At 37.3% G+C, this 24691-nt stretch overlaps 2 protein-coding genes across 2 annotated transcripts; both read right to left on the bottom strand.

The window, feature by feature from the left end:
- Window positions 1-10442: 10442 nt before the first annotated feature.
- Window positions 10443-11149, bottom strand: LOC145889982 (vitrin-like). Its single transcript, XM_082981029.1, has 4 exons — window positions 11128-11149; window positions 10882-11007; window positions 10619-10768; window positions 10443-10561 (listed from the first exon to the last, which is right to left on the bottom strand). The coding sequence occupies exons 1-4, from the start codon at window positions 11147-11149 to the stop codon at window positions 10443-10445; spliced, it is 417 nt and encodes a 138-aa protein (XP_082837155.1).
- Window positions 11150-18440: 7291 nt separating this feature from the next.
- Window positions 18441-23564, bottom strand: LOC145890517 (receptor-type tyrosine-protein phosphatase alpha-like). Its single transcript, XM_082981620.1, has 15 exons — window positions 23512-23564; window positions 23154-23293; window positions 22737-22833; window positions 22476-22678; window positions 20826-20957; window positions 20632-20771; window positions 20295-20430; window positions 20130-20233; window positions 19922-20010; window positions 19777-19850; window positions 19572-19697; window positions 19392-19508; window positions 19068-19213; window positions 18608-18743; window positions 18441-18540 (listed from the first exon to the last, which is right to left on the bottom strand). The coding sequence occupies exons 4-15, from the start codon at window positions 22536-22538 to the stop codon at window positions 18466-18468; spliced, it is 1338 nt and encodes a 445-aa protein (XP_082837746.1). The 5' UTR covers window positions 22539-22678; window positions 22737-22833; window positions 23154-23293; window positions 23512-23564; the 3' UTR covers window positions 18441-18465.
- Window positions 23565-24691: the final 1127 nt, after the last annotated feature.

Genomic DNA, 24691 nt, shown 5'->3' with positions numbered 1-24691 from the left:
AATTGATCCAGTCCAGTCCATCTTATAGCAACAATGGATGAGTTGCATGGATATTTTTCACTTTAGCAATAACTGAAAGCACACGTGCAATGAATTAAAACAATATAAACTGTAGATACATAGACGTAAAACTACGCCAAAATTTGAGACAAACTGGAACAACTCAAAAAAAATATTTTCAAATGTCACTAACATTACTTGCTTTTTACATAGTAGCATTACCGTGATACATACGTTTAAATTGGCAGGCGTAGTAAGCTGGTTGTCCAACACAATCAACACTCGATTTCTCCCAACCATCTCCATAATGGAGCGCCCCCTGTTGGCAGGATGTAGCGTTGGAAACAGAATAGTTTGCAGGAGATCCATCGATCCAAAACCAACCACCAAGTTGGAAATTGTAACGAGCACCGATCATAACATTGATGTCTGAAAACGAAGATAACAAGATTGTTATTTCTAATGAATGGTTACGACTTTAACGAAGCTTATCTCAACCTAGAGTAAATGTGGATTGTCGAGACTGATTGAAGGTGCCGTAGGGATGGTTAACATTTCGTAGCATTGTAGAATAGATGTTGTTTTCGTATACGTATATTTCTTTGTATCCCGGTTGAAGTGTTTTTGAAGCAAACAAGGAAAATTGTAAATGCCATCCTGTAATCAGAAAATGTTAACGTGGTGTTAAGTTTGTTCAAGGTAATGAAATAAATGTTTCTTGTGTTACAACTTAATACGGCTAACTGGTAAGTCAATTTTCTTTAGAAAAAGATTTAACAAATGTTCGGATTATGTGCAAACTACAGCAAAATGTGTACCATGCCCGTCACAGTTAATGCCAACTACCACTCTCCATTTTCTTCTGTCCCCCTTAGGTGCGTCGCAGAAAAATATTTCTTCCTCATTTCCATCATGGCTTCTAAATGACAAAGTTATCGCAGTTCTTAAGACAGCGATGAGCTTTTAGTGTTTGTGCTTTATTTTTTACGTTGTTTTTACAGACACTGAAAATGCTTCATAGCGAAATATATTTGTCTCACATGGAAGATATTAACCCAGAAAACATATTTTCCCATAAGGATGGAAATCGTTACAACTATGGGTTGGGAATGGGGAATAATTCCCGAAATCGGTTATCAGGAACCTTCAGGTAGGTTCAGATTTGGCCAAACGTTGTCATATAATACTAGCTGCCTTTGCATTACCTTGTGAAGAAATCTATGTACCAAAGTACACCAAGTTGTTTTGCACTTTTCCAGTAACTGACGTTAGTTGAAGTTGAAGAGTTTTGAAATCTGAATGTCTCCCCGCCCACAAAATCATAGAATATCCAAAGTCGTGTTGAACCTGAAATGTCTTTATTGACAAGTTGTTTGTTTATGAGGTACAAAATTCGTACACCTTTGGTATATTGTTTGTTCATTAATTGAATTAATAACTCGATGATATATAGGTCATAGGTCATGGTTAGATTTCCACCAAGCAACGAACATTTCTCTTGTGCAGTGTTCGCATCAACAAGATCATCGGACAAAGTTAATATGGTGTCATTGAATGATTTTGATATGAGGCCGCAATCTAAACACCGGTAAACGCAATGTCTTGTTGGTCCTTTTGATTAACATTTAATGTCTTTAAAGGCTTACCGTTTGTTGCCATTGACACTTCCACATTTTGTACAATGAGCAGAACTGACACAAACTTAGTGAACATTGCGTATTGGAAACAATTTCATCTACATTTGGTATTTCATAATTTACTTATTTGACATAAAACTTGCATTCGTTTTTACTAGCATTTATGAAAAATATCGTATAACACGAATTTGTACTTCGTACTGTATTAGAGGTGTGAAAACAACTATTTCTGACAGTAAAATTATGGATTTGATACAATGACATCTATATGTACCTCAAATCATCTAAATTTTTCATTTAAAGTTTTATATATCCAAACTGAGAGCATTTTTTGCCTTTGTTATGAGTAACTAATGTTGACTGATATTTTAAAACTAACACGAGTGTTTCAAAGTTTTTTCCCTACTGCTTAGCTACTAGCTCCATGCAAGACTTTCTTATCTAAATGTTTCTTTAGTTGTGCTTACTGGTCGGGAAATCGCAGTTCCGTTTACGCCTGCGCAAAAATAATATAGGCCTACCAGCAACTGACTGTATCAACAATTTCTGAAATGGCGCTGGGTTTTGATAACAACGATAGGTTTGTATGTACAGACCACCTCGGTATACAAGTTACATCCAACAAAATATATAACGTTCAATGTCTGGACAAGACTAATTTAGAATATAAAACAACGAAACGGAGCGAAGGTTTGGTGTAAAAATGTGTAGTAGGTTTATTTCACAAGGGTTGCTAAACATTACAACTTAAGCATTGCGTTGTGATTTGCTGCATCGACTCACATGAATATTTTTTCACCCACGCTTTGGGATGAACACTCGTTTTACGTAGGTTGCTACATCAAATCACAACACTATGCACTGCATGTTAATAATTTGAAAGGAAAGGAATTGTTATCATAGATTTCGAAACATGGAAATCTTACAGTAAAGCTTTAAAAACACAGACACATGTTTTCTTTGTTTCCTGTCCGAATAAACACCACGAGCCAAACACACCTGACAGTGAAGACATTATATTAAACCGCACGTAAATAATCATCTTGGGTACATGAGGTTTCAATTTACTTTATGCTTAACACAAGGACATTGAAGAAATTCTACGTCAAACTGCACAGAATGGAAAAAAACTTTACAAACGAAAAAGTAAAACACATTGGAGAAGATTTCCAAACTGTTGCCACCTGTGTGTCGGGTGACAACCTAAAGTTGGGTCTTAGTGATACTTAGAAATTGACGAACAGTTCCTTTTCGACCAGTACATTTGTTATGTTTCCTACCTGATGCAAAAACTACGCCACTATTTATTATATCAAGATTAGTCAGATGATGATATATACACTTCCAACGCACATGAGTATACAGAGTCAAAACGCAAAGCTTATTGAAAACGAAGTAGACTAGAACAGAATGAGTTACACGATAAATCATACATCTTATATTAACTGAAGAGAGACGAAGCGATTTATTTTTAGTGAAATGAAGGGTTGTCCAAAGACTAGCGGTCAGTAAACAGTTGGCACACCGTAAAAAACAAAACAATTTAAAAAAAAAAAACAATTTAATATCACATTGGAAACGAGATCGAATCGCGTGAGAAAAAAAGTAATCGTTTCTTTGCACTTTGAAACGAGACGCATTGAACAAATGCGCATACCTATGTAATGCCTTATTTCAATGGGATAAAGAGAACGATAATGACCTAATCTGACCGTTTTTGTGACCAATGTTCTTATATCCTGAATTCATGTTTGGACGTAAACTAAAATTGGTCACAAAAATCCATCCTTTGAAGAAAGCTGTTACGTCACTTCATACTTTCATTCACGTGATTTTGATGGCAAGAGGAAGGTTGGACGTTGTCATACGTAATCTGGCCAGTTGTTTGATGTTCTGTCAAGTATTGTATATGATTACACAGTTACAGCTATTAAAATAAAAATCTACCTACCGTTTGGCGAAAGCTGGCCTTCCACTTTTGATGCTGGGTTGTGTGATATATTGTTATGGAAAGATTTTTCTAAAGAGCCAGATTGATTTATTGTTTGTTGAAAATTAATTGGTTTGGACATGTCGTGTCTGGTTGTATTTAAGTCCGACATAACATTTTAAAAAAATCACAACGCCATGAGCAGAACTATAATACTTTAATGCGACTGGAAGCAGAATTTAAACAAACACGAAAAACAAAGCTTTGTGCCAATAAAATGTTATTTCCAAACGATGATATTTTGCTGTCGCCGGACTTGGCGTTGAGTCGTGTACTGGGACTAAATTAGGCCTAGAAATTACATTGACTCATCCTAGTTCTGCTCCCAGTCCGAATAAACACCTCGAGTCAAACACAACTAACAGTCAATGTTTTTTATTGTACAGCCAGAAAATGATCATCTTGGATATATGAAGGTTGAAATCAAATTTTTTAATTACAAACAAAATGACATTGAAGAAATTCTGCTCAAAACTGCGCAGAATGGAAAACATTACAAATATTAAACGTATTGGAAAATATTTAAAATCTAAAATGGTTGTTTAGAATTTATCACCATATCCTTGACTGATGTTCGAAAAATTTAAATCCATCCCGTAAAGAAAGCTGTTACGTCACTTCATACTTTCGTACGCGTGATTTGGTTGATGAGAGGAAGGTGGGACGTTGTCATACGTAATCTGGTCAGTTGTTTGATGCTCTGTCAAGTGCATTTTACATTCACATAGTTTAACGGTAATTAAAAAACAAACTTCGCTATTAACTGTTTGATGAAAGGTAGCCTTCCTCTCCCGTTACTCGCTGATGTGATACATTGGCAAGGTCAGATTTTCCTGGATCGCCTAATGGATTTTTTGATCGTTCCAAAAAGGTTAGTTTGGACATGTCGTACCTGTTTGTATTTTAATTCGTCAAAACGTTCACAAGTGCGTGGATACATGTTTTTGTTAAAACTAAACAAACCAAACAACCAACGTGGCGTTATTTGATGTAGCAAAACTTCTAATTAGGTAATAGGACGTACACATCGCACAACGAAGGAAATGAAACATGCCATGCAATTCTAAATACATTTACATCGTAGGTAAAATGTGTAATCAGTTGCATTCACCTTCGTTTATAGAACAATAAACCAAACACTAGGATGGCTGCGAGAGCAAGCAGAGCCGAAATCACTCCAATTAGTAAACTGGGATTATAGTTTTCGACATTGTTACTGTTGGACTCGGAAAATCCGGTTGATGTTGCTACTGCAATAAATATTAATTCCTCATTAACAAATGCTTGTATATTTAATCGTTATTTTACTGCTCTGGTTGAAGTGAGTCGTTGGGGGAATGCCCGATGTTGTTACCGACACGAATGTCGTGACGTTTTTTTGCACGCAGCCAGAAATCAACGCTGACACCTATTGACAATAAAGGGAGAGAATTTGCTTTCGTTTGTCTCTTATTAGACACGGTAATACTACATGCCATTAAATACCAACCCGAAAAGTGTAGTTTGTTGAGTAGTTCAGGTTTGTTAATTGAATTGATGCGTTTTCGTAAGACACGTAAACAGAATGCATTAATTCCAATACAGTTATTTCTACCTAAAATGTAACAAGTCTCGGCAATGTAAATTACAGGAGAATCATGTCTGGTAAAGTTACGTTACCTTAGAAGAAAGGTTATGATTCCTGACAAGCGATGTCAATCCATTCCAGCTAATAACAACAAGAGGGGAATTGCCTGCAACTTTCGTCACTGATGCAACAACTGCAAAGTATTACACGTTACATACGTTGGATTTTAAAATTGTTAAATGCTCAGTTAAAATGGGAAGATGTGCTTTTACCAAACAATATAATAACCAATATTTCACATTTGTTACGAAAGCGTTATTTAGCTCAGAAAAACTTGTTTTTTTGCAACAAAATAACACCTTTAACAAAAAAACGTTTGACAAAGCAACAAGAGTCGGTGCGAGATCTGAGAAATCAAGCTCCTCGTAAAGTTGGATCTCACGACGATGAACTAACCAGCATCGAAGCCCAGGCATTACAGCTTAGCTGAGTCAGCCAGTTTTTCTCGACAAGCCGGAGCGAGATCTAAAAAATTTTAGCCTGCGAAGACTGTAAACTGATCGCGATACGTTAGCTGTGATCTACAAGTGAGGAGATGCGCAGTGGGGCGATCCTGCCAATCATGCCATTGCATGAAACATTACTGCGTTATTTTATGTTTAGTTACCTAATTGTGGATGATACATCACTTTGCTACATAATAAAATCTTTTTAGGCACAAAATTTAGATCATTTTTGACACACATTGTTACATACTAACATTTAAATTGACAGGCGTAGTAAGCTGGTTGCCCAACACAATCAACACTCGATTTCTCCCAACCATCTCCATAATGGAGCACTCCCTGCTGACAGGATGTAACATTGGAAACAGAATAGTTTGCAGGAGATCCGTCGCTCCAAAACCAACCACCAAGTTGGAAATTGTAACGAGCCCCGATCATAACATTGATGTCTGAAAACGAAGAATACAAGATTGTTATTTTTCCTGAATGTTCAAGATTTTAACGAAGCTTATCTCAACCTGGAGTAAATGTGAATTGTCGATACTTATTAAAGATTCCGTACGAATGGTTAATATTGCGTAGCATGCTAGATAAGATATTGGTTTCGAACATGTATATTTCTTTGTATCCCGGTTTAAGTGTTTTCGAAGCAAACAAGGAAAATTGTAAATTCCATCCTGTAATTAGAAAATGTTAACGTGGTGTTAAGTTTGTTCAAGGTAATGAAATAAATATTTCTTATGTTACAACTTATTCGGTAAGCTGATAAGTCAATTTTCTTTAGAAAAAAAATTAACAAAATGTTTTGATTATGTGCAAACTACAGCAATATTTGTACCATTCCATTTAGGTTTGCGCTGTTCACAGTTATTGCCAACTCCCACTCTCCACTTTTTTCTATCCTCATTTAGTGCCTCGCAGAAAAATATTTCTTCCTCATTTCTATCATGGCTTCTAAATGATAAAGTTCTCGTGATGAACCTCCTAGTAGGTTCAAAATATGCCAAACGTTGTAAATTATACTGGCTGCCTTCACAAGCTACCTTGTGAAGAAATCGATGTACCAGAGAACACCAAGTTGTTTTGCACTTTTCCAATAGCTGACGTCACTTGAATAGTTTTGAAATCTAAATGTATGCCCGCCCACAAAATCATAGAAAATCCAAAGTCGCATTAAACCTAAAATATATTTACTGTTGAATTGTTTTATTAATCATCCACAATTTTTACCGAGTGCACACCTTTTGTATATTGTTTGGTCATTAGTTGAATTAAAGTCGCATTTATATTCTGGTCTTTGGTAATGGCTAGATTTCCACCAAGGAACGAACACTTTTCTTGTGCAGTATTTGCATCAACAAGATCATTAGACAAAGTTAATATGGCATCGTTCAATGATGTTAATGTGAAGTCGCAATCTAAACATAGATGAATCTTAAAGCTTCTTATCTCTTTTGCTAATGGTTTTTATCAGAGCTTACCTGATGTTGCATTTGACAACCAAACACTTTCGAGAATGACAAGAGACGATATTATCTGATTAAACATTGTGGGCAATAATATTCAGAAGTATTTTCAAAAATACATTGTTGTGTTAACCTATGTACATTAAGCTATTAGTAAATGTTTACAAATGTTCTACATATATTCACTGGTTTCATCACGGCTGTAACAAATGATCTTATCATATGAATGTGCTACACGCACATAAAAGTAGGAAATCGTTATATTAAGTTTTCTTCTGTGCAACTTAATGCTGCAACCTTGTCATGTTGCTTTAGCTTGCCTTACTATGTTTAGCTTTTGTATGTAATACAGGCAAGAGTTGCCAAAAAAGCAGCATTTTCTTACTCCTTAGAAGTTTTACCTTACCTGCAAACTTTTTTACCAAGTCAGGCATCGCGTTTGTGTGTACGCCTGAACCGTTACAACTTCTGGAACAACTTTTCAAGTTAAACAGTTTCCTCCTTTACCTATGTCACAGAATAGTAACGTATTGAAACACCTAAAAACTGCCCGTGGAAATACATTGTCTATTACGCACATTCTCATCCTACTGTGGGCTTACGCGATACCACGCATTGCTGTGGGATATTCACAGTGCATTGTTTTGATTGCATTTGCATACTAAGATTCAAAAGGTGATGCATAATAAGCATAGTCGAAGTTACCAATAAACATTTATGAAGTGTATTCGTAATTTAACCTTTTCTCCAATCACTTTCAATCGTGCCTACGTGACGATATTCCCATTACAGTGACGCTGTACATACGTCAGTTATTACTCCCTTCATTACAATAACTTTAAGGTAGCGTAGAGTAAGTTTGACTTCACCTCGTGTAAATCCATGTTGTGTTATTAATTTTCGTCGTTGTTTTACGAAGACAAACACTATCGAAGAACACTGTCGCTATAGATGACCATCATCAACCTTGTCTCAAACTGCAGGAAGTGACGAATGCGTCATTGTTTCCAAAATAAATCACTTTACGCCCATAGGAACGGCGTTGGTTTTGGACCTGCATATCGTTTGCTTACAAATAGAATCGTGGAAAGCGTCATCGACGCGCGACACAAATACGTTTCCATTCGTAAGTATTAATGGAAGTCCTTTCTGTAATTCCTTTTGTGTTGTGCTTATGGACACTGACAATGTTTTTAAAGACACTTGTTTTAAATAAGAAAGCTGACAGGTTTAAATCTGCAATCAAACCTTTCAATGCTTAAGTATATAAGCTGGAAATCGTCACGGTGATTACAAAAGCATGGAAAATGAAGAGCTCATTAACATGAATGCATAATTGACATTTACCTTTCAGGTTGGCGTTTGCCGCAAAAATGCCTGATGTCAGGAACAAAAACTATATTTGTACAAAAACAGAATTTATTCCACCATGATAAGAAGCATCAACATTTTCCATACAACGTCCTTTGATTTTAAGACATCAATGTTATGATCGGGGCTCGTTACAATTCCCAACTTGGTGGTTGGTTTTGGAGCGATGGATCTCCTGCAAACTATTCTGTTTCCAATGTTACATCCTGCCAGCAAGGGAGCGCTCCATTATGGAGATGGTTGAAAGCATTCGAGCGTCAAATCGAGTGGAGTTTTTTTCAATAAATTCTGGAATTTCTCCTCGGGTTTTACTGAGCTTTGCAAGTTTGACAATATGATACGTTTTTGTTTTGTTTCCTTTGTATCTTGATCGGCCACGTCATTTATCGCTTCTGTGGATAAATATCCGTGTAACTTATCCATTGTTGCTATTAGATGGACTGAACTGGATCAATTGATTGCGAATCAAAATCTCTAGGCTGAGGTAATTTTTTTTATATTTTAAAACTTTTAAAAAGGTATTCGGTCAAAAGACCACACTTTTTGTTCTTTCTATTGTGTGTTTTATGTTAATTTAAATTTAAATTGAAGAGAATTTGCGATTTTTAGAATTTTGTTTTCAGATGGAGATCAGCGTGGTTGGATGGCTGCGGAGTGTTCACGTTCCTTATGAAAATCTGTCGGTTGAGATTGAAAACTTAAATATTTTTACAAACTACAGTATCATGGTTAGTAACTGTCGAAACCTGTTACATCCAACAAAGAAACAAGTGGAAAAACTTTACATATTTAAAACAGATAGGCGTTGTGACCTATTTGAAAATAAATTTTCATAATAAGTTTAATTTTTTGGGGGACATGCTTTCATGTTGCTCAAGTCACAGCGTCACTTTCCGGCTGTGATGGTGTCGACTTTCGGTATTCAACGCGAAATCTGCTTACGACACGATAGCAAACCGTCCAGGTATAATTTTCTGCGATGTTTAAACTTTTGGTTGTTTCCTGACAACTATCTCTGGTCGTTTTTCGACTGTTCTTGTGGCTGTGGCGCTTATTGTAGTGGGACTGTGCTGGTGCCTCAAACCAAGGTGAGGTGATAAACATGTCATTAATCATTAGTGACGCTTATAAATTTGATCTCTTAGTAAAATTCGTTTGTCTAACTTGTTATACCGAGCACTGGCATTATGTTAGTTTCCATTCTGTTGGATTTGTTCAATTCCAGTCTTTAAATATATTCGTTTTCATAAAATGCTAACTTTGAAACAATTTAATTTCAAAAATACAATAATTCTGGACAGGGAGAATGATAGATATAAGAGAATGTTTATCGAGTCTTTGCATATAAATTCACATGAATCTGTCCTGAATGAGAAGAGGAAGACCTTTTTTCCTCCTGTTTATCGTAATTTGATAAACGGTCTGCGCGACACGCCTCCTGATTAAACGTAATGTTAGCACCTCAGGGCGCTGTGCGTTAGACCCCGGTATCGTTCCTTGTTGGGGCGCGTTGTCAATTTTTTATGACCGCCTCCACGTTTTTTCGCCCTTTTTTGCTTTTTCACTCCTGACTATTTATCGCCGTGTAATGAGCTGTACTTCATCTGTCCTGATGAACGTCATTTGAATAACGACCGAAACGTCGTCCGAACCAGTTTTTCTTTTTTTGCCAGACGAGCCTTACATTACCAGGCGCCATAAAGTGTTTAGAAAAAAACGTGGAATACAGAATATAAGCCAACGGTTACTTTGTACAGGATATATTTGGTTCACTATTACTTGTTAACGTACACTCCCATGAGGGGATTTGCACAGAACACGGTTCATGGTCGTACAACGATATACATCACATTAATGGCGCTAACAACACCTAACCCGGCACATCGACGCAAAATTTCATCAACCCTAAAATTGAAACGATGAAGTGGCAAACCCACTTGCAAGACTCGTCACACCGTTTTTTGTGGATCCAACATAGTTTTTTTGCCCTAGGGCTGCATAAAATCTCACTTCACCTCCATTTCCTGCAAAAAAATCCCACATTTCACAAACAAACACTGACATTATTATCTACGTCAAACCTGTTAGTTTCCCGGCGTGTATGGCAGCGCTACACACCGATGACTTGATGCTGTAGATTCCAGTTCCATAAACAGGTTCCTTTCCGCATCCATATGGACAAAAGACTTGTGTTATGTCTGTGGCCGAATCACCTTTCACTGAACACGACACTGGAAAATGTAATTGGGTTTAATGCTTAAAACATAGTCTTTAAGCAATACAAAATGTATTCGCTCCTCGTAATGAGTATATAATTCAGTGATGCAACATTAGCAATGTTTACTTTCAAACGAGTACGAGCTCCCCGCTTTTCTGCATGAGTTGCTGATGACGCCATTTCTGCTTCCGCCAATGTATCGATTATCCGCATTACCATCACTCTTGTAAACCGTCACGGGTCCACCACCATCTGCGAAAGATGACAAATAAGGAGAAGAAGTCTTTATTTCTATTCGTTATGACATGAATTAAACTACTCCTGATAAAATGGCATTGAAGATTTCAAGAAAATGTCACATGATATACGTACTGTCGATCCACTGATCTTGCATAGCAGCCAAGCAAACTGATCCATCCGAATACACTCTGTTGCCACACAACGTTGATTTCTGCCTCCAACAGTTCGCAGGACAAAGCAGAGTGGTTATAGCATGCTTTAATTCCGAAAACTTTGTGGAACAAGTGTAGATTTCTAAACACACGTTTTATTTAGATATTTTAGTGCACAACAAATCTCCCAGACAAAATCGAACATGAAATGCGGTGGTGATTGGAATACAGACGAACAAATTTTAAACTTTGCAGAACTAAAACGTATTTGTAAGGCAAATGAATGCCTCGGCTTATCAGGTTCGTATAGACCTCAGTTACCAGCTGCACTGATGAGAGCTCACAAGTCGCAACAGTGAGTAAAGTAAAAAATCGACATATTATTGAAATTCAACATTTTCTTGGTAACACTAAGATAACACTTTTAATACCGATCCGGTTTAAAATAACTAAAATTCACCAAAACAAACCAACCTTCACTGTTCTTTTTCGGTAGACTTGACACTGAGGTTGTGATGTTTGCTTGCATGCAGCCAGAAATTAATGCAGATACCTAAGTTGACAAGTATTTGTTTACCTTTCTACAGATTATATGAGGTTCATTGTCAACATAGAGATATAACTGTTGAGATATTCTCAGTGGAAGTTTATCTATGTCTTGGTATCAATTTGCGTGGACACTTACTCTTAGAGTGCAGTTTGTGGAACAAGTTATGTTTTCGATCTGTGTCGATAATTTCGTGTAGGGTACGTATATCTTTTTACTCAATCCCACTGAAACGATCTCCACCTACATAATGCACAGACATTTTTCGAGCGGAATAATGCATACAGTTCGTACAATAGAATTTCCTGGCAAATTTGTTTTTTAAATAATTTCGTCAATTTAGTCTTATTATCAATCGCAAACAAGAGGAAAAGAATCTGTACTTAAGATAAAGTTACCTCGACTGAAAGGTTGTGTTTTGCAATGAAGCGATCCAGTCCAGTCCAACTCACCACTATCACGGAATCATAGAGCCGAATGCTGGAAGCAGTAACTTAAAAACATGATTATTTTACTGGAAAAGTGTTGGATTTATAAACGTGAATGTTTTACACTATGTTGAACTGACTTCTTTTCACGTTTCTCCACCACAATGTAAAAATGAAATTAGTACAACGAGTTACAGGTCCTTTTTGTCGATAGAGACATAGGAACTTATTTTGTAAAGGGGCCTGATGTGTAGGCCTATAACGTATTGCAACCAAAACTGTAGTGTAAGAAATGCTTTTGTATACTTTATATTCAACTGTGCACTAACATTTAATTTGACAGGCGTAGTAAGCTGGTTGTCCAACACAATCAACACTCGATTTCTCCCAACCATCTCCATAATGGAGCGCCCCCTGCTGACAGGATGTAACGTTGGAAACTGAATAGTTTGCAGGAGATCCGTCGCTCCAAAACCAACCACCAAGTTGAGAATTGTAACGAGCCCCGATCATAACATTGATGTCTTGGGTCAGTTAACAAGGTATGATTAAAAGAGTAAATTAGGATTTCTCGTAAGAATAAAACAAAGCGTTACCTGGGATGTATGCAGAATTAATGTAATCAACAAATGTACGATATGGTACTTCGACGTTTCTTATCATGAAGTAATGCAAAAATCGAGTAAAGTATATATGTATTTGCTTGAACCCGACTTGTGGTTTGTCGGTTGCAAACAAAGAAAACCTCAATCGCCATCCTATACCGACAAAAAAATTATTAAAACCATCATTGTAAAGTGTTTGCTGACAACAATTCATACATAAAAATATTATTTCATTGAAGTAGATATAATGCACGTATTTACTTACCATTCCACCTTGGAATATTTCTCTCACAATTGAATCCAAAACTAACCGCCCATTTTTTTCTTGACGAATCAGGTGCATCACAGAAATAAACTTGCATTGGACTCATTGATGTTTTGCTGAAGGACGTAAATTATTACACTGGAGGAACTTTAACGCAATTGTAGCTGTGGCATTTACCTTGTATAGAAATCGACGTACCAGAGAACTCCAAGTTGCTTCGCACTTTTCCAGTAACTGACTTCTGTCTGATTCCTTTGAAATCTAAACCTTTCCCCGTCCACAAAATCATAGAAAATCCAAACTCGTGTTAAACCTTGAACATTTTCATTGTTAGTTTCTCGCATATAATGATAATGTTTAATCTAAAAGCACCAAAGCGTACCTGCTGTATATTTATTTGTCATTATTTGGATTAGTGACTCTTTGATATTCTGGTCATCAGTCAAGGGTAGATTTCCCCCAAGCAACGAACATTTCTCTTGTGCAGAGTTCGCATCAACAAGATCATCGGATAAGGTTAATATGGTGTCATTGAGTGAAGTAAAGGAAATGACACAACCTGAAGTAATGTTAGCTTTGTTGTTTATTATCATTTTTCAAACATATGTGTACGTATTGCCATAAGCATAAGTCATACCTGTTGATGCTTGCAAAAACAATACAATTTCCCAAAAAAATACATAATACATGAAGCCAGTGATCATGGTCGATTAAAATGTTCTGACTCCTCTGTCTGTTTCACGCTTCAATTTCTTGCGTTTGTTTTCTTCACACCAAAAATAACTATAGAATGCTGTGAGGTTTTTTATGCTTGTACAAAACGCATTTTCACTTTGTGAAACAGAGCTTGGCTCCATCATTGGGTTTCCATTTTCGGTTGTGAGAAACTTCACGTTCTGTTTTATAATCGCCACTACATACACCACGTGTAACGCCACGATATCATGTGTGTTAATGGACATCGCGAAAGTAACAATAAATTAGATAGTATTTATATCATACACTTTTCAAACAATATGGCTTGGTGTTTTTGCTTTTTGGCAAATGATACTTGTCTTAAAACCCTTAAAAAAAACGAATAATATCAGTCAGTATCGGAATATTAAGTTACGTTAAGGCAGTTCCGCTACAGACGCAATTAGTGTTGTCAGTCATGACCCAAAGTTAATACCCTTTTCCGGGAAACTGCAGTGGTCCATGACAAATAAAGCGTACTTTGTATTAATGCGTTTTGTCACGAAGTCATGAATCGAGCTGGCCCCTTGCATTAGGGAACATAGAGTCACCAAACCCTTTTACTATGAATATAAAGTGAAGAGGCGTCTTTCCTCGGAAATTGTCAGGTTGATGTTTTCTCGAATGGCCTATACAACACATTGTCCACCACCACTTTCTCGTTGATTTCTTCGTAAGGATTTTTCTCGGTTCTGACGGCATCGCTCTGTTTGTTTTCCTCCGACCGGCATTTGTAGGCGTTTTTTTCACTTTGTTGGGTTTCCAGAAATAAATTGTAAGGATTTTTTCGCACTTAGGTGATCTGATGGTAATTCATGCCACTCGAAACTTTCTATAGTTGCGAGCAGAGACCTGCAAGACGAGAGGTAGAAGAGGAAGTCCAGAAAAAATGTTTGAATAAACCACTTCCCCTGTTACCGGTTCAAGTTTTATCTAACTCTGACTTCATGAGTTTTAAACGACTGTAATTATCAGTTAATACGCAAGATGAAACCTCTTGATATTTTCCGAAGTAGATTTAACGCCAAAAATCATTTCGACATCCCTTTTTACAAAAGATTAATTTGGGTTCAGGACATTTAATTTTCTGACACTTCTTTAAATATCATAACGATCATTAAGTAAAAGTAACTGTGTAGCTAAACTTATTGTAGTCGTATTTCATACCTTTTTAGCTTCACCAGAACATCAAGCAACAAGCAAGGTGGTTTTTGTCAACGTTAGTATTTCCTCTTATCAAGGAAGCAACATTTTCGTGCCGTCCCTGCAACCTTCTTGGGTTTGCCGACATCAAGTTGATACCGCATTCCCTGTGAAGAGTGTGAGAAGGTGTACATTGGTGAGACGGGTCGCGCATTACGAACACGGTTAAAGGAGCATCAACGGGATGTCGGCAAACCCAAGAAGGTTGCAGGGACGGCACTGTCCCAACATGTGGCAGAAACAGGACACGCAGACGCAGTTAATTTCAAAAATACAATAATTCTGGACAGGGAGAATGACAGATATAAGAGAATGTTTATCGAGTCTTTGCATATAAATTCACATGAATCTGCCCTGAATGATAAGAGGAAAACCTTTTTTCTTCCTGTTTATCGAAATTTGATAAACGGTCTGCGCGACACGCCCCCTGATTAAACGTGATGTTAGCAACTCTGGGCGCTGTGCGTTAGACCCCGGTATCGTTCCTTGTTGGTGCGCGTTGTCAATTCTTTATGCCCGCCTCCACGCTTTTTCGCGCTCTTTCAGCTTTTTCGTCCTTCTTTCGCCTTTTTTGCTTTTTCTCTCCTGACTATTTATCGCCGTGTTGGTCAGTTGAATAACGACCGAAACGTCGTCCGAACTCTTTTAGCCCCCTTTTCGTCCTTCTTTCGCCCTTTTTTGCTTTTTAACTCCTGACTATTTATCGCCGTGTTATGCGTTGCACTTCATTTGTCCTGATGAATGTCAGTTGAATAACGACCGAAACGTCGTCCGAACTACTTTCTCTTTTTTGCCAGACGAGCCTTACATTACCAGGCGCCATGAAGTGTTTAGAAAAAAACGTGGAATATTAGAATATAAGCCGACGGTTACTTTGTGCAGGATATATTTGGTTCACTATTACTTGTTAACGTACACTCCCATGAGGGGATTTGAACACGGTTCATGGTCGTACAACGATATACACATTAATGGCGCTAACAACACTTATGCATGTCCGCTGCAATCCCGGCACATCGACGCAAAATTTCATCAACCCTAAAATTGAAACGATGAAGTGGCAAACCCACTTGCAAGACTCTTCACACCGTTTTTTGTGGATCCAACATAGTTTTTTTGCCCTGGAGCTGCATAAAATCTCACTTCACCCCCATTTCCTGCAAAAAAGATCCTACATTTCACAAACAAACACTGACATTATTATCTACGTTAAACCTGTTAGTTTCCCGGCGTGTATGGCAGCGCTACACACCGATGACTTGATGCTGTAGGTTCCAGTTCCGTTAACAGGTTCCTTTCCACATCCATATGGACAAAAGACTTGTGTTATGTCTGTGGCCGAATCACCTTTCACTGAACACGACACTGGAAAGTGTAATTGGATTTAATGCTCAAAACATAGTCTTTAAGCAACACAAAATGTATTCGCTCCTCGTAATAAGTATATAATTCATGTGATGCAACATTAGCAATGTTTACTTTCAAACGAGTACGAGCTCCCCGCTTTTCTGCATGTATTGCTGGTGACGCCATTTCTGCTTCCGCCAATGTATCGATTATCCGCACTATCATCACTCCTGTGAACCGTCACGGGTCCACCACCGTCTGCGAAAGATGACAAATGAGGTGAAAGTCGTCATTTCTATTCGTCATGACTTGAATTAAAATACCCCTGATTAAATGGCATTGAAGATTTCTTTGTCCAGGCCAATGTATTTTGAAGAAAATGTCACATGATATACGTACTGTCGATCCACTGATCTTGTATGGCAGCCAAGCAAACTGGTCCATTCGAATACACTCTGTTGCCACACAATGATGATTTCTGCCTCCAACAGTTCGCAGGACAAAGCAGAGTGGTTATAGCATGCTTTAAGTTCGAAAACTTTGTGGAACAAGTGTAGATTTCTAAACACACGTTTTATCTTTTTATTTTAGTGAACAACAAATCTACCAGACAAAATAGAACATGAAATGCGGTGGTGATTGGAATACAGACGAACAAATTTTAAACTTTGCAGAACTAAAACGTATTTGTAAGGCAAATGAATGCCTCGACTCATCAGGTTCGTATAGGCCTCAGTTACCAGCTGCACTGGTGAGAGCTCATAAGTTGCAACAGTGAATAACGTCAAAAATCGACAAATTATATTGAAATCATTTACATACTGTTTTGTTGGTAACACTTTTAATGCCAAACCGGTTTAAAATAACTAAAATTCACCAAAACCAACTAACCTTCACTGTTCTTTGTCGGTGGAGGACTAGACACCGAGGTTGTGGTGTTTGCTTGCACGCAGCCAGAAAGCAAAGCAGATACCTAAGTTGCCAAGTAAATTTTTACCTTTCCACAGATTATATGAGGTTCATTGTCAACATATAGAGATGTAGGCCAAAAAGGCATAAAAGTCAAATATTAATGTTTCATTTATATTTGCAAACAACATTGCTGCGGTTTGCTGAAGGACACAAATTTTTGCACGGGAGGAACTTGTACACAATTGCAGCTGTGGCATTTACCTTGTATAGAAATCGACGTACCAGAGAACTCCAAGTTGCTTTGCACTTTTCCAGTAACTGACTTCTGTCTGATTCATTTGAAATCTAAACCTTTCACCATTCACAAAGTCATAGAAAATCCAAACTGGTGTTAAACCTTGAACATTTTCATTGTTAGTTTCTCGCATGTATTAATAATGTTTAATCTAAAAGCCCCAAATCGTACCTGTTATATATTTATTTGTCATTATTTGGATTAGTGACTCTTTGATATTCTGGTCATCTATCAAGGCTAGATTTCCACCAAGCAACGTACATTTTTTTGTGTGCAGTGTTTGCATTAACAAGGTCATCGGACAAAGTTAATAGGTTGTCATTTAGTGACGCAAAGGTAATATTACAGCCTGAAGTAATGTTAGCTTTGTTGTTTATTATCATTTTTCAAACATATGTGCACTTATTGCCATAAGTCGTACCTGTTGATGCTTGCAAAAACCATACAATTTCCAAACAAAATACAAAAGTCTTGACGTCACTTATCATGGTATTAAAATGTTATAACGTTTCTGTCTGTTTCATGCGTCATGCATCTGTACCTGTTTCTTCATACCGAGCATAACTACTAAATGCTGTGACATTTTTTCTGCTTCTACGCAACGCATTTTGCATCAAAAAATGTTTGAATGAACCACTTCCCCTGTTTCTGGTTCAAATATTAATCTAACTCTTGAACGACTGTATTTATAAGTAAATACGCAAGATGAAGATACTTTTAAAGACTGAGATATTTTTCGATGAAGATTTTCGCCAAAAATCATATGGACAACCCTTTTTACAAAAGATTTGTTTCTGTATAATTTTGCATGGAAATGAGCAAAATAAGAGTTAAAAGAGAACGTTATAAATTACCGTGAACAAAACAACTCAAATTTGCGCATAATCACAAAATAAAAAATAAAAAAACAGAAAATTACATCGAAAATGATTGATTAGTAATGACACAAAAGATATCAAGGTATTGACAACTGAAAGTTCGTCATTTGCAGTTGGAGTATGTGCTGAAATCATCCAAGTATTTCAAAACCACAGGGTAGCAATACTTGTAGAGCACCTTAAAATAAAAGTCATGCAATAAAGTTTAACAGCGGTATATGAGGAAGTAGTTAAAACGTAATTACTTCCTCATCCAGCATGTTTGGTCTCATGTCTCGTAAATCTTTCACAGTTCGGAAAACGTCCACCCTTTGCTGAGTCTTCAGACGATCAAGTAATCTTGTCAGAGCAATAAAAGTACCAGTCCTCGTTCTGCCATTGCTGCAACAATATAAATGTAATAGTGTGTAAAGATTTGTTTACTGTACTCTGAAAAACTTTGTGCAGCACCATCAAATTTCTATACGAAAACATAAAATACTTAAATGACTACACCGCAAATTTAAAGAGACAAAGAAGTTATGCGTTATGGCTAGTAGCGCAGTCAGCGTGACATTTTGGCGAGGTTCGAATGTTTTTCTGAAACTTTGAAAGGGGATATGGGTCTTTCCCCATGGCTACAATAACGGTTACAGGCTTTTTTTTTATTTGTTTTAGGCCTAAGGTTTTATTGATATATTCGTAAATATTTAGGTTTATGTTTACCTGCACATGACCAACACACAACGACAGTTCCTATCTCTCTTCATCTCTTGCACGGCTTCAATAACTTCAACAAACTCCACTTCTTTTGGTGGTTTCTTAACTTCACTCCATCCCTTTACTTGTATGAATGTCATCAGAGTGTCAGTCTGAACGCAAGGGGTAAAAACCTTTAGGTGTTTTAAACTATATTTTACAATGATATTCACTTCATATTTTGACAAGACTTTTAAACATTAAAAATGTGGCATTTTGCAAAGGCATTGCATAAAATTTTCTTCATCATTAAATACAATCTACCTTTTAGTTTGTTTTTGTCAAACTTACGAAAGATTTTGATGAAGATGTAATCACAATTGTGGCTAATTTATATGAGTGACTTTCCGAAAGTTCTTCCACAGTAAGAGTAACGTCGCCATATCGTAAAGGTTTATCTTGAGAAACCTAGAAAAAGTACAAAATATGTCATTTAATCCCCAAATGTTTTTTGTTGTGTACCGGTTATACCTTCACTGCCATGTTCAAATCCACAAACATACGCGTGCCATTTTGTACAGCCATTTTCCAAAAATACTCCATCTGGTCATTTGGTGGGGTTTGGGCAGCAATGAAACACTCAGAAGCGTCCATTTCCTGGCAAGTAGACCATACATATTTGTATTTTTTATATTTATCGCCAATATTTGTCAAAAACAACAACTTATATTATTACATGTATGAACGATGCATTGAAACTCCTTAGTCCGTCAATATCTTTATCCCAAATTCCGAGGGCAGTGTTTTTATCTATATTTATGTGTAAGAATAATGGTAGTCAATTCTAGAAGAACAGAGGCATGAAATAAACGTAATCATACAAGTGGTTAACTTCAGGTTTCCTTCAAGCCACTCCTTTCCGTATCGCCAGTCGGACAAGATTTTGTACTCAGATTCTTGAATTCTTGTTCTGAAAAAGAACAAAAAGGCTCTTAAAATACGATTCATCTACCTCAAAAGTTGCATGCACTGAAAGTGCAATGAGTTAACGACTTAAATGTTGAACATTTATTTTTCTTGGGTTCTTACATTTCATCAGAAGTCATTGACTGAAGTTCAATTACATCTCTGTCTGTTTCCATCTGCAGACCCTCTCGTTCCACTAACAACTTATACAGGAATATGTATTGTTTCTGTAGATCGAAAGCAAAATATTTATCACACCCCAAGTTTAATCACATATTGGTTATGTACCAGGTTTTGGATCATATCTGTTCTGTTTGCCCTCATCCTTAGTACAGTCTGCGGGACGTCGACAGTTCCTTTGTCGTCCAACTCATCGAACAAAATATCCATGGCAATATAAGTTCCAGACCGACCAACACCAGCACTAAAACAAAAACACCTGACGATTGAATCACGTTCGGTGCAACATTACTTTACCCATATTTTGTATGAAAGCCAAAATCCACAACACAAACAGGTAAATGAAAAAAACCTATTTTATTTTTATAATGTATATTTAATAGACTTTCAGTTCGCTTGCTGGTCATGATAAAAACTGATAATTCTCATCTTCTGTTTTCTGTACCTGCAGTGAACAATTATAGGAGCTGAAGTCTTGTGTAAATCTTCCACCATCTTACGTAGGTAGATCATGTTTGTTGTAGTGACAGGAACTCCATGGTCTGGCCAGGTTGTGTATTGGAGTTGGGTAACCATACGTTTTTCCTGAAACAAGCCCATATGTATCTGAAACCCACAATGAATCCACATGCGCCGTACCTCTCCTTGGCATAAAATAAATTTTCGCATGTATATTCCACCTAAGAGAACTTCTTGGTCAGTTTGAATTCCATAATCAGCTGTTACTTCCAGATGTGATCCAACACTTGGCCAATATTGTTCGCACTTTGCCTGTAAACACGTATTTATGGTAGGTTAAGGAAATGAATCAGCAGGTCAAACCGAATTAGTATATGGATCGTTTGTTAGTATTGAAGATTTTTGATATTTGTTTGTTTTCCTTTTCTTACTTTCTTTGCATATTTGTTTGTTTGTCGGGCAAATTCAGTAGGTCTAGAGCAGTGGTTCCCAACCTGGGGGTCGCGACCCCTAAGGGGGTCGCGGGAAGGCTATCTGTGGGTCGCGAGAGATATGTGATGTTTTTATAACTTGTTACAACACATAGGCTACAACTAGTTGGGCCTACTATCGCTTTGTCTTGTCAGGGACGATAAGCAGTAGGCTATGTGCCACTAACATTGTGCACAGGCATTGTCCTTTGAAACATCACAGCAATTATTGTCATCAACAATGAAAGTATCAAAAAGCAGTTTAGGGCGTTCAGTTGTAAGTACCAGTGAGATATCAAGGTGCAGTGTTTTTCTTTAACTCTGGTCATGGAGAAGAAGCGTAAATATGTTGAAGAATATTTGAAGTTTGGATTTACCCGCATAATCTGCACTTGCACTGAAAAGCCTCCGTGTGTCTTGTGCAACGTGGTGCAGTGCTGAATCAAGCCGTCTAAATTAAACCGCCATTTACACACCATGCACCCTCAACACGTGAAAAAAAGATTAGGAATTCTTCAAACGTCATGAAGCCGGTTTGAAACGTCAGAGATTTGACTTGGGAGGTAGTTTTCAGATTTTAGCGTTGTCAAATAATCAACCACGGATTTCAAACTTGGCTATGAAGTTGCAAGTCAGCCGTCTTATGGAGCAAAGTGATTGCCAATAAATGATATACTGCAAAATGCACTTTGATTGATATTGCTTTTGGGAAAAAAATGGTAGGTGGGGTCGCAACTTAGTTTAACTCAATATAGGGGGTCACCAACCACAAAAGGTTGGGAACCACTGGTCTAGAGTGATATTGTTGACAATTAAGTTTCTTAAGTTGATAATTAAGGTGTTTTGGAATGTATTTTCATCATCACAGATACGGCATGGTTTTACATTTTTTGATTGTCGTGTTTAAGTTCTTTCCGAAGTCGTGGTTTAATGGTTTGTCCCGGTTTCCCAGTCAACATACAGTGATGTGCTGTTATTATGACGTCGATACCCAGTTGGTGGAACAACATGTGATACTGTGGTTGTTTTTGCAACCCGTGCCCACGCCCATAGTGAGCGCTTCATATATTACTACACGTCTATGCATGGCATGAGATGGATATGATTTGTAGGTCGGTTTTAGTGTCGACGAACTAGTTTATGTACACAAATGCTCGTCAAAACCAATATCTTATTACACTTATTTTTTGCAGGTGTTTGTGGCAAGAATTTATTATTTCGTTGTACTGATGGCAACCTACAAATATTCTGCTGGCAATTTCCCCGATTAGTATTCCCTATTCCAAGCTGTGCACTTTTATGCGCATATTTAGATTTCTCTGCATATCTAGTTCAACGCACATCTGACGAAATGACCAACCTTTCCCTTTTCCATAAGACCAGTGAGCATCACAATTATTGATGAGTTTTCTTGCCAAACCATCAGCCAGAAATCATTGATCGTCTCCTGCTTAGGGCCTTGGGTAGCGATGAACTTCTTCTTGTTGCTGTAACCCGGTATATAAGCAGCGTTAATGTAATCGTTGTCCTCTTTTCCCACCAGTATTACTCGGGCATGGTCGTCTGTCAAAGCAATGGATAAAAACTGGAAATTTGCTGTTTTGAGTCATTTATGTCTTACACGGGTAAATATTTTTGTATCGGTTTCGCGTGGCGTTCTCGGGAAGTTGTGAAACCGCAAAAGGTTGTTGACTCTCTTTGCTTTGTTTGTGAAGTACCTGCAATGAGAACCTGTTGATTTTACATAAACCCGTGGAGAATGAACTGCATGAGGCATCCAGTAATTGTCAAAACAAACTTATCCTATTCTTAAACTGTGCAGCTAAGGATTGAAGGCAATGAAAGGCCTGATTGGTGAAACCCACGCATTACTCAGTTTCCTGTGCGAGTAGAGAAGCCTCTATGAGATAAAAACCTTAAAACTATTTAAAGCTTGAAGATTATCTAAGGCATATCATTAGATAGAGACGCTAGATTCTTCTTGTGTTCCCTATTGATTTTCCTGTTACAAAAACAGTTTTGGAAAACTATAACCCACCCTAAACTCTTCGTTAAACAAATGAAAATCCGCTGCAATGTTGGTCTCGTAAACTTTGAATAGTTTTTTCTGATTGTTGTTTTTGGGTGTATGTGCGTCAACCGACAAATTTTGGTAAACTCCATTTGGCTGAACTGCATCTAAGCCGCAAGAAAGTATTTTAGGTTATTTTTGCTTTTATTTAACGTTTGTGTGCGTGTAATAATTTGCGGTGTTAGTAAAAGCTGCACCATTCGTCATATTTATGTTTCCAATAAGCTAAAGTGTATATCTGAAAAGGGCAGGAACGTCTACACACAAATGTGCACAACTGATCAATGTTATCAACTCAAGATAATCGGCAAAACACCAACATTACCTTCACCCCCACAATGCGCTGTGGGAGAAGGTGTAAATTCGTTTGCTTCAGGTTTGCTTTGGTTTGATTTTCTGCAAACATAATAGAGGCTTGCATTTGTGTTGACAAAATATTAAACGCGCTTTTTCGGTGAACCGAAAAGCTTCAGATGCCCAAGGATTACAAGTTTCCTTTTTCAAGTATTTATGACTTTACCTTCGTTTATACCATAATCCGATACACATTGCTGGCACTACCGTAAAAATCACCATAATGATACAAAGTATCAGGACCGTGTTGTTGTTGTTGATAGTAGCGTTGTTACTTTCTGTCGGGCACAGTTAATGGTCAATCAACACATTAAATCACGTAAGCATTTTGTTACCGTGCTGAAAGCAGCTTTCTGGGGGAATCCCGGAAGTCGACACCGCCAGAGATGTAGAAACATAAGAATTTGTGCAACCAGAAAGAAACGCTGATACCTGTTAATGACATCGTTGAAGCCCTATCATAATACTTTTTAAGATGTTTGTGATTCTGCTACAAAAATCTGTCTTAGTTTCATCATATTGTTCTTCTTTTACCGATGGGAATACATAGAATATAAGAGAAAATACTAACTTTTATACTGTAGTTCGTTGACATGTTTAAGTTTTCAATCTGAACCGATAGATTCGCATAAGGCAAGAGAAGAGTCTTTTGCGATTCAACCAAGCTGACCTCCACCTGGAAGAAAAGAAGAAATAAAATCCGAATGCATAGTTTGCTTGGCTGTATAAAACACATTTAACGATTTAACTTACCCGAGCCGAAAGACTTAGATTCTTAATAAATTCACCCAGTCCAGTCCATTTTATAGCAACAATGGATGAGTTGCACCGATATTTTTCCACAGTAGCAATAACTGCAAACACAGGTGCAATGAATTAAAACAATATAAATTGACGATACATCAACGTAACACTACGCCAAAATTTAAGACAACGAAAAAACTTAACAAAATATTTTCAAATTTCACCGACATTGGTTGCTTTCTACATAGTAGCATCGCCGTCATACTTACGTTTAATTTGACAGGCGTAGTAAGCTGGTTGTCCAACACAATCAACACTCGATTTCTCCCAACCATCTCCATAATGGAGCGCCCCTTGCTGGCAGGATGTAACGTTGGAAACAGAATAGTTTGCAGGAGATCCGTTGC

The sequence above is a fragment of the Ascidia mentula genome, chromosome 2 (genome assembly GCF_947561715.1).
Source record: "Ascidia mentula chromosome 2, kaAscMent1.1, whole genome shotgun sequence".
Lineage (NCBI taxonomy): Eukaryota > Metazoa > Chordata > Ascidiacea > Phlebobranchia > Ascidiidae > Ascidia > Ascidia mentula.
The sequence above is the reverse complement of the archived record's forward strand: the minus strand, read 5'-3'. Positions and strand labels throughout refer to the sequence as shown.

Excerpts from the sequence above, each read along its gene's own strand:
- LOC145889982 (XM_082981029.1), bottom strand. The coding sequence starts at position 11,149 with ATGCAAGATCAGTGGATCGACA. Across the intron at positions 10,769-10,881 it reads GAGCTCGTACTCGTTTGAAA|TGTCGTGTTCAGTGAAAGGT; the intron begins GTAAACATTGCT and ends TACATTTTCCAG. Across the intron at positions 10,562-10,618 it reads ACACGCCGGGAAACTAACAG|GAAATGGAGGTGAAGTGAGA; the intron begins GTTTGACGTAGA and ends ATTTTTTTGCAG.
- LOC145890517 (XM_082981620.1), bottom strand. The coding sequence starts at position 22,538 with ATGGTTTGGCAAGAAAACTCATCAATAATTGTGATGCTCACTGGTCTT. Across the intron at positions 20,011-20,129 it reads TCAATGACTTCTGATGAAAT|AACAAGAATTCAAGAATCTG; the intron begins GTAAGAACCCAA and ends GTTCTTTTTCAG. Across the intron at positions 18,541-18,607 it reads CAAACATGCTGGATGAGGAA|GTGCTCTACAAGTATTGCTA; the intron begins GTAATTACGTTT and ends TTTTATTTTAAG.